The 9945-nt window shown below is 50.9% G+C and overlaps 1 protein-coding gene across 1 annotated transcript; it reads right to left on the minus strand.

Annotated features, from left to right (window-relative positions):
* Positions 1-1315: 1315 nt before the first annotated feature.
* Positions 1316-8300, minus strand: S100B (S100 calcium binding protein B). The gene is made up of 3 exons (XM_032629340.1): positions 8235-8300; positions 5210-5348; positions 1316-2683 (listed from the first exon to the last, which is right to left on the minus strand). Exons 2-3 carry the CDS (start codon positions 5345-5347, stop codon positions 2543-2545), a joined length of 279 nt encoding a protein of 92 aa, XP_032485231.1. The 5' UTR covers position 5348; positions 8235-8300; the 3' UTR covers positions 1316-2542.
* Between the last annotated feature and the right edge of the window lie 1645 nt (positions 8301-9945).

The following is a 9945-nucleotide window of genomic DNA, read 5'->3' on the forward strand; positions in this document are numbered from 1 at the left end:
GGCTAAAGTTGCGAACTGATTTTCCCTGGTGATGCCTGAGACAGGTGATCCCCGCAACCACATGCCCCAGGCACCCTCCTACCCACCTGGCGATGCCACCTGCCAGGGGCCGTGTGGGACCATCACCACCCATTCATGGAACTAGACGGTGCAGTGATGAACAGAGGCATAGAGACGTGTTTTGAAAGCAAGCTGGAGAGGTGTGTCCACTGCAGCACCACAGCCCAGAGCCAGCTCACCTCCCATCCTTGGCTGACCTTTCGTGCACAGGCTATGCTGGCCCCTGGGCTGAGCTAGACAGGTGTGGTCCACCCTCCAGGCTCCCCACCCTGGCATGTCCCTGTGTCAACAAAACTTCAACTAGCAATCAAGAAGAAAAATGGGGCTTCCCTGGTGGCGCAGTGGTTGAGAACCTGCCTGCTGATGCAGGGGACACGGGTTCTAGCCCTGGTCTGGGAAGATCCCACATGCCGCGGAGCAACTAGGCCCGTGAGCCACAACTACTGAGCCCGCGCGTCTGGAGGCTGTGCTCCGCAACAAGAGAGGCCGTGACAGTAAGAGGCCCGCGCACCGCGATGAAGAGCAGCCCCCCGCTCGCCGCAACTAGAGAAAGCCCTCGCACAGAAACGAAGACCCAACATAGCAAAAATAAATACATAAATAAATAGATAAAATTTTTTAAAATGGAATTTTATTCAAGCCAAACTGAGGATTATAACCTGGAAGACAAATAGAAACTGTGAGAATTGTTCCACCTGCTAAAAGTTGAAGGCACAGTCATACATTTTCAAGACAAAGGATTGTACATCAAAATGACATACTGATAATTTGCATAAAGTTCACCAAGGATACATGGTCCAGGTAACCACATATAAAGTGAGAAGCAAGTCCCCATGACCCCCTGTAGAGCTGGTGCCCATTTGGGGCCACTTCTGGTTTCTGACGTTCCTGCCAGGACCAGTGTATTTCCCCTCCCTGGCGACTGGTCCAGAGAGGGCCACGTGATGCCCACCAGGCTGGAAGTTCCTAGCAGGAGGTGGTGAGCAACTGAGGAGAGAGAGGCTCATCCCTCCGGACAGGCACTGCCCCTCCAGCTCCATCCCTCTACACCCCCGGCCCTTTCTGTCCCTCCCATGGCCCACCCCTCCCCTTTATGTCCCTCCAATGGCCCCGCCCCTTTACCTCCCTCCCATGGCCCCACCCCTCCACACCCTGCTCCTTTATGTCCTTCCCCATGGCCCCGCCCCTCCACAGACCCACTCCTTTATGTCCCTCCCCCTGGACCTGCCCCTCCCCACCCAAGCTTCCTGACCCTGGCCTGGGTGGTGCAGCATCTGCAGCTCTGATGACGTCAGGGTGCGTGGACTTTATTCCTTTTCCCAGTTTTGCAGGAATTTAGCTTTTATTTCATGTTTTACAGCTACAGAGACTTGTTACAATGCTTTTTATTTAATGCAAATACAAGCGAACAATTAGTTTATGATTTCCAAGTCTGTGTCCTTAAAAAAAAGCAAAACAGAAAAACGGTGGATAAGCTTAATTTGAATTTTCCTGGAAGTAATTCTTAATATTTGTAACTTGATTTATTTGGATTGGTGGATACAAAAGCATAAAGATCATAAAGTTCCCTGGCTTCACCAACAGCCACAAGCAGACCCTGTCTGCTGCGCACAGACAGGTCGGGAATGACCTTCACCAACAGACCAAACACATCCGTCATAACCCTCATTCTATAGGCAGGACAGGAGGCGTGGGTGCTTGGGTACAGCTGTCTCCAGAGGCAGAGCTGAGATCCGCCCCGAGCCCCCTGCCCCTGCTGCCCCATGCCCCATAGATCCAGCAAAGTGTGACCCTGTCGGGAGAACCCCACTGAATGTAGAAGCTTGATTCTCAGTTCTGATTACAGTTACCATGTCAGTACTTGTCGGCTTATGAAACAGATTTTCCATTTAGAACTGTTAGCATCAACTACTCGCTCAATAATCACAGCCCACCTGTAGGAAAGGGCTCTAAATGTGACCATGCTCTTTGGTAGGTGGGACAGACTGTCAGGCCACCCAACCACATTAGGTTTCACTTGCCCCAGTGATGAGCAGATTTAATGAAGGGCAGCCTTTTCAAAGGATGGTGGACAAAGCTTTGTGTTTTTAAATATAGTGGAAGCTTACGGAAACCACAATGCTCCAGTCATTTCTGGTAATCAGTTTGTTTTTTCTGGGTTAAGGGGTCTATACAGCCAGGATAGCCAGTATAGCACATGCTTTGTGACTGAGGATTGACTTTCCTAAGTGATGATCACCAAGAGTCCCTGGGGCCAGTCAGCTAACACGGATGCCTAATAGCGCTGAAATAATGCTGGGGGCCACTAAAAACAGCCCTTTGCAAAGAGGTTTCAATTTTTCATTCGCGAAGCAAATCAAGCTCCCTAATTAGCTACGACACAGCTGGAAAGCTCAGCCCCTACTACCCTGCAAGCCCTGCCTTGGCTTCCCTGCCCAACCTCCGTCTCTGCTACAGGAACAGCCCGGCTGCTTTCTCTAGTTCATTCGTGTTCAAAGAACTCATGGCAGGCAGTGGTAACCATGGCAACAAAAGCCATAAATTCCTGGAAGTCGCATTCACCATCTCCATCGCTGTCCAGTGTTTCCATGACTTTGTCCACAACCTCCTGCTCTTTGATTTCCTAAGAGAAATAAGAGCAGTTGTCCAGCTTGTTGCTCAATGAAATTTAAGGATATCAAAACATGATCAGAAGTTGGCTGGCTTTAATAATTTGTATCAGAAACAACCTCAGACATGAAATGAAAAATGCCAGAAAGGACTTGTCCTGTGACCAGGAGGCTGTTGGCTGGCAGAAGTCTCTGGGGGTCTGAGCCTTCTTTTCCACCTTCCTTTAGGTCCAGTGGGGCCTGGCCTACTTAAAGACTGAATGGAACAGCCAAAATCTGAAAAGCTGCGGGTTGTTTGTGTTAAAATACCCAGAAAAGAATAGTACGGTCTAGATCAGCCTGAGCATGTTACATGCAAATGTCTGAACCTTTGGCCCCTGTAAGTTTTTCATTGCTTCTGTGTGTAGAAGGCCCTATAGTGAGGGCTTCCAGTGGATTTTCATGTTTTGAAAGTGGTTTTTGGCTGAAATAACTCTTGGGAACATGCCCTAAATTTATTAACTTCTGTGTCTTTTTGCCACTTGAGTTGCCTTCCAGGTGTCCTGGGACTTTTCCTGACATTCTGCCCAACGTGCAGCCAAGTGGGTGGTGAAAGAGTCTCAGAGGAACGGACACAGTGAAGGAAAGAGGTACACTGAGCGGAATGTTCTGGATAACCAGTCCTCAGGGCAGGAGAGCTTGGCCTGAAGAAGTTGAGTGTAATGTACAGTGGCTGCCTTGGATATAAAACATGTAAAAGGTTGCGATTCCTGTGGGCATTGGGGTGGGACCTATACACAACTGCTAAAAGATTAATTTCAATTACATGATAGATTTGCCTCCAGACAGAAACTACCTCATAAAACCAGGCCAGCAAATGTTCATGATACCTTGATACACTTACTGTGAATTACTTATCTTTTACAAATTGTGGTTCCCACATGCTAAGCTTTTTCTATGTTTTAAATCAATAATTAATGACAGTAGCTGCACTTGTTGAGCCACACTTGACAAGCACTGTCTCATTTCATCCTTTCAACAATTCGTTTTATGGAAGAATCGGGGACCTTCTTCTGATTGTTAGGTTACGAGGCAGAATCGGGGGGACCAGGTAAGTGAAAGCGTGCATGGGGCAGCTGCCACTAGGTGAACTTGGACGCCTGAGAACACCAGCCCTGGAATCAGACTAGAGGGTCCCACCCCAAGCCTGCAGGCCACTTCCTCTGCCAATGGGGTGTTTGGGCGGGGCGGGGACAGTGGGGCGGGAGGAGCCCTGCAGACATGGGACATGGAGCCCGGGGCTTGTCTTACACGGTGGCCCAGCCTGCCCAGGACGACAGCTGTCCACCACTGTGTGGCAGGGCCCTGGCCTGGGGCTCTCGTATCTTCCCCGGAATTAGCTCTTGGTCAGACACTAGTGCACTGGTTCATGGTCTGGACATTTCCTCTGTGTGTGACTGGTCACTTCAGTGACCTTGGTTCTGGGCACCAAGGGAAGGTCAGGCACCAGGTGGACTGCAGTTTATTGCCTCGAGGACACGGGGCTCATGCCACAGAGATAATGCGTGTGGCTGATCCCAGGGCAGCGGAGGCAGCGGCTGGGGAAGCCTGGACACACGTCCACCAGAGCAGGAGCTGCCAGGGCCGGACGGGGCTCATTGGGCACCCTCACGCAGCTTCTCAAGTTCCCCTCCAAGGCCCCTGGCCCCACAGAGCCCCCTGCAAGGCCCCGGGGCCTCTCTTGTGAGCAGCTTGTGGCCACTCAGTGATGCACCAGGTTGTGGGGCCTGTGTCTCTCCCAGCATCGACCGAGCTGAGAGCTCAGTAATGTCTGCTGAGTGAACGGCATCTTATCACCATGTAACCATGTAGGAAAAGCCGAAACAGTCCTTTTCCCAAGAACAAAAGCTTATTTTTAACAGCCTTCTTATATGTTCACTGTGACCCATGATAAGTCATGAGTATATTTCCCATCCCATTTTGTCATCTTTATTTATTTTTTTTTAATTTTTATTTTTTGCGGTACGCGGGCCTCTCACTGATGTGGCCTCTCCCGTTGCGGAGCACAGGCTCTGGACGCGCAGGCTCAGCGGCCATGGATCAGGGGCCCAGCCACTCCGTGGCACGTGGGATCTTCCCGGACCGGGGCACGAACCCGTGTCCCCTGCATCGGCAGGCGGACTCTCAACCACTGCGCCACCAGGGAAGCCCTTGTTTCTTTTTTTTTGTCTTTTTTTTTTTTTTTTGTCATCGTTGTTGCTGTACCTCCTTGGATTTCTCAGAGAAAGGGCAGTGTTATTTGGAACCTGTACTTTTGCATTTGAGACAGCAGTCTTTCCTTGATGCCCCTACTGCACACGAAATGCATACGGTGGGGCCTACCTAAGCCAGCCTCTGTACTGAGGGCTCACCAGGGCAAACACGTTTTCAGAAACGACCTAGGAGTCCTGACGCTGACCTGGAACCACCTTCAGGGCAGCTCAGAAGAGAAAGTGGACAGGTGGTTTTACAAGCAGACAGGAGAGCAGATTAACTTGTCAGTTTTAAAGAGCAAGACTCACCTCTAAAAAGTGGGAAAGCTCATTGTTGATGAGCTCCTTGAGTTCGGACTTCTTCAGCTTGTGCTTGTCACCTTCCCTTCCGGAATATTGATGGAAGACGTCAATTAGGGCCACCATGGCCTTCTCCAGCTCAGACATCCTGGGGGCCACAAAGAAAGATGCCTTCTAGCACAGAACAGTTAAGGTGTTACCTACTCAGACCTCAGCCCCCAGGGGGCACAACGGCCTCGGCTCACCTCCCCTTTTGGGCTCAGAGTGGTGCATCTCTCCAGGCACCCGTTGGGGCCACTCTTCCCCACCCCTGCTCTGTTCACTCTGTTCCCACGCCCTCTGGCTTCTGGTTGGTTTGGCCAGTGGGAAACTTCAGCCAAAATACAGAGGCAGAGCAGTGAAGGGGCTTCGGACTGACTCCTTCCACCACCCCCACCCGAGGCCCCCTCTGCCCTGGCTCCGAGATGAGACGACAGAGCAGGGGAGCAAGCTGTTAGAATGAACTGCGGTGACTAGGAACCAAATGAGGATACGAAAGTCAACAGGATCCCTATGTTCTGTCAATGAACAATGAGAAAACACAGTGGAAAAGTCTTCTTATTTTACAGCAGCACACATGGATTACTAAGAATAAGTTTAGCAAGAAAAGTGCAGGTCCTTCCAAAAGATACTAAGGGCATAAAATGTAGAAACTTACTTTCCTTCGAATGGATATATAAATTTAACTCATTTTTTAAAACTCAATTTTAACAAAAATGTCTCTGGCATTTTTTTGTTTTTTGGATGGGTGAGGAACAGCTGTAAAATTCAACTGGAAAAATAAATATGATAGAATTGCCACAAATTATTTTGAAAATGAAGATGAAAAAAAGGTACCTTGACTACCAGAAACAAACACGTATCATACGGTCGTCTGACGAAGCTGTTGTAGGGAGAAAAGTTGCCACCCCAAATGTCTCTTTGGCATGCAGATTATTTTGGGCTGAAAACGATCCAGGCCCTGAAGTTTCAGGAAGAAACACTGACCTTCCCCTTAGCTGCCTGAATCAGAACTTAGATGGAGGGCCTGTTACAGGAATGGAGTACTCACTAGAGCTGTCAGCAAAGAACACGGGCCAAGGGTGGGTAGGGGAACTCTTAGAGATCTGAGTCCGCGCTGTGTCCCATCACCTCTTCATGGCGCAGCAAACACTGCTTTACCAAACATGTGCTTTTCCATCTCCGTCTGAATTGCTTTCCTCCCCTTTGAACTGCCAGACCCCACCCCACCCCCCAACAGCCTCCTTTGTCTTTAGCTGATCATGGTATTTAAGGTGACAGACGGTCTGGGGCGTTTTTTGTGAGTGACTCAGTCTTCCTGGGTCTCTCCCATGTATGCATGTTATTAAACTATGGTTTGAGTTTCTTCTGTTAACCTGTCTCACGTCTATTTAATTCTTAGACCGGCCAGAAGAACCTAGAAGGGTGGAGGAAAATGTCTTCCTCCCCGACACCAGCCCTGAAGCCAGAACAAATGGGCCGGAGGCTGGGCCACCGCCAGGCACTTGGTATTCATGGAGGCGTCGCCATCCACTTCTCGGCACTTATCGAAGCAGGAGGCTTCCATCTCCCGTCCCAGCGCATACCTTATACCATGGCCTGCAACCTAAGGAAACAGCTGTTCAACCCTGGGAATCAGGCAGTTTACAAAGAACTGCTTGTCAATTGTTTCACAAAACCGAGACACTCAGCGAGAGAAATTTGCCAACTTTTGGCCTTGAGTTCTAATCATTAAAGAATCTTTGCAATGTCATAGTTAAAAATAAATAAAAGAATTATGTCTAATTTTTGCAAAACCATTCCTGGGTTGAATATCATTTGCATCTTAAAAATAAATTGGAACATAACATTTAAATTCTTATTTTTATTTCTGATTTTCAAATGAAAACGGATTGCGGATTTTTGCCTTGGCCTCTGATCTTTGCTAAATTCACCCTATTAATAATCAGTATACTTTGTTTTGCTCTAAGTCCCTAAAAATCAGATATACCACACATAGATAGAATAATGCAGATGGATTAAAATCTTTAGCATTTCATACTTTCTTATCCTTTGCATTCGTTTTCAATTATTAATTTTTTTAAAAACAAAAAACCTAAGAAACTTTTGCGTGATCCTTTCGCTTCTCAAGCTTCACGATGACTTGGGGGAGGGAAGGCTAAATTACTCTTTGTGTGAAGTATGACTAGTGGGGTTTCTTTTAAAGGAAAGGCATAAAATATATATCCCACGTGTGAAAACTCCATAAAATGTGATTTTCTTCATAACCACACTACAAATTAACTTTTTAAAGTTTTTCCTGTTATATTCTTCCCAATTGATGGTTAAAGGCTGTCTTTTAAGAGAAATGGAAATCAAATATCCATGTTTCCCTTTCACTTCATTCCATGAATGTTCTACATTAACCTTTTATTTCGAAAGCAAGAGAACTTTTGGGGGTTAACTCCTCAGAAGGACACATCACACAAGATGTGAGAGTCCCTCTGGGCAAGTGGACCGATCTCCCCAAGAAACTGCAAGACTGAGGAAGGTTAAACCCGCCATAAACCGCAATTTCTTGGGCTCGATGTGTAATTTACTTGCAAAGACCTCCTCACTTGCCATGTATTGTGGTTTCTGCACGGCGTCCAGGGGGCCCTGACATTTGCGCGGAGCAAGGGGAAGACGCTCGCTCGGAGCATCAGGCCGCCTGTCCTTCTCCGCGGAGGGACGCAAACCCCTGGTCCTCAAAGAGTTAAGGAAGAGGCCTGTTTGCAGCAATCACCTGAGCCACCAGACGTGACGTTTCCCCGACTTGTGGCGACAAAAACAAGCATAATGGACCTCTAGCTGCCCCCAGTTGAGGGAGGCGTGTCCACAAAGCAGTAGTAAGATTCACACTTTTGAAACGCTGCCAATTACCCAAAGGGGTTTTTTAACTACCACCCAGTTCCCAAGCCCACCCTCCGGGCCCTGCCCCCAAAAGACCAGAGCAGGTTCCCCTGAGTGTCCTCACGTCAGTGGTCCTTGGTTGTCGCTCCTGGAACCTCCCGGCTGCCGCGTCCTGAGTCGCAGGCGTGGGGCGGAGGCAGCCTCTTATTCGTTCCCGGGCGGGGGCAGGGCCGGCACGGTCCCTCTGCGGGCCAGGCAGCCAATGGGGGCCGATGGCGGGGCGGGGGCGGGGCCGGCGCCCGTCCCCCTGCGGGCCAGGAAGCCAATGGGGGCCGAGGGCGGGGGCGGGGGCGGCGCGTCAGCTGGCTCCGCAGCCGGTGGGGGCGGGGGGCGGGGGGGGGGTGCTGGGGCTGCCGGGCTGCACACAGGGCCGCATTGACGGCGCCACCGGGCACTCGTTGGGGAGCCAAGCCTGCACTCGGGCCAAGGAAGAAAAAGGCCCGTGGGGCAGAAAGCGGGGAGTCAGCTTTTTGTGCTGTTTTTAAATTTATGCATGAATATTGATGTTCCTCTAAAGGCAAGGATGGGGGTAGGGAGAGGAGACGAACTATTGATTGAAACCGACAAAGCAAATGTGCAGCCAAGCGCAGGCTGAATGCGAGGGATGCAGGGCCCGCGAGCCGGTTTCCAGTGGGGAGACCCCTGAGCTTCGCCCCTGCTCTGGCCCCACTAACCCTCAGGCGGGGCACCCGTGGATATCAGTATCCCGAGCTAAGCCACTGGCCCAGCGTCTGCAGGGACTGAAATGTGGGGCGAATAGTTTAATATGAGCCCGGGCACATGCCAGGCCCACCCGAAGGTCTCCCCATCCCGCCGGGGTGAGTGGCCGCAGACTGTCAGAGCTGGACAGTGCCCAGGCACGTCCTGTCCAAATGTTCCGGTTTAGGGGAGGTGCAGGCAGGGGTCCCTCGCCGAGGCCTCACAACCAGCCAAGGTAAGTCAAGTCCAGACTCCCCACTGCCGTCTTGAGAGGCTCCCTACAGGCCTTCCTTTAGACAAATTATACAAAGCGCACTGGCCCCAGGCTCATCAAAGGACGTCTGAACCGAATCAGGCCCTCTGCTGACCGGGTTCACAGTGGCCGCGGAAGGATCAGCACACAATGTCTGTGGACACAGCTGTCTTGTTCTTGGGACTTTCACTAGCTTTCCCTATCACAATGGCTACCTGTAGGGGAGCCAGCGAGGGGATTCTGCAGTGGCCAAGCATGTCTGTCTTGACTGTACATTCAGGAGCTAAGAAGTAACTACAGGGGTGCTCTGTGCACCAGCTGGGCCCCCCGTGAGTGTGTTGAGACTCCCCCTGACCACCAGAGAGTCCTCCTTTGACTGGTGGGTCCAGGGCATCAACTCAGAGCCCGTATCTGAGGATGCCATCCTGGGGGCCTCGCAGCACCTGAAAGCCCGTCTCATCCCGATGGGCGGCCCCTCCTCCCTGTGGGCCCTGGAGCCGGGCGGGACACAGCCTGCCCTTGGCTGTCCCAGGAGGCCGATGTTTGCGCCCAGAGGGCAGGCCCTGCGCTCAGCAGTGCAGTAGTTGGATGAGAGAATTCCAAACTATTTTTTTTACTCCTCAGGGAGCAGGCTAAAGTTTTCCTTGTGCACACTGAAGGGCAGACCCAGAGATCAGGACATGGCTAAGGCCCACAGGGGTGGTGCCTGGCACCCATGTGAAGCCCCCAGAGCACAGCTGCTCCTTCCTCGGAGGCGGGCAAGTTCTGTGCTTCCCCGAACAAACCTGCTCTGCCTGTGGGGCAGCTGAGGAAGTAGGGCCAA

The sequence above is a fragment of the Phocoena sinus genome, chromosome 4 (assembly GCF_008692025.1).
Source record: "Phocoena sinus isolate mPhoSin1 chromosome 4, mPhoSin1.pri, whole genome shotgun sequence".
NCBI lineage: Eukaryota > Metazoa > Chordata > Mammalia > Artiodactyla > Phocoenidae > Phocoena > Phocoena sinus.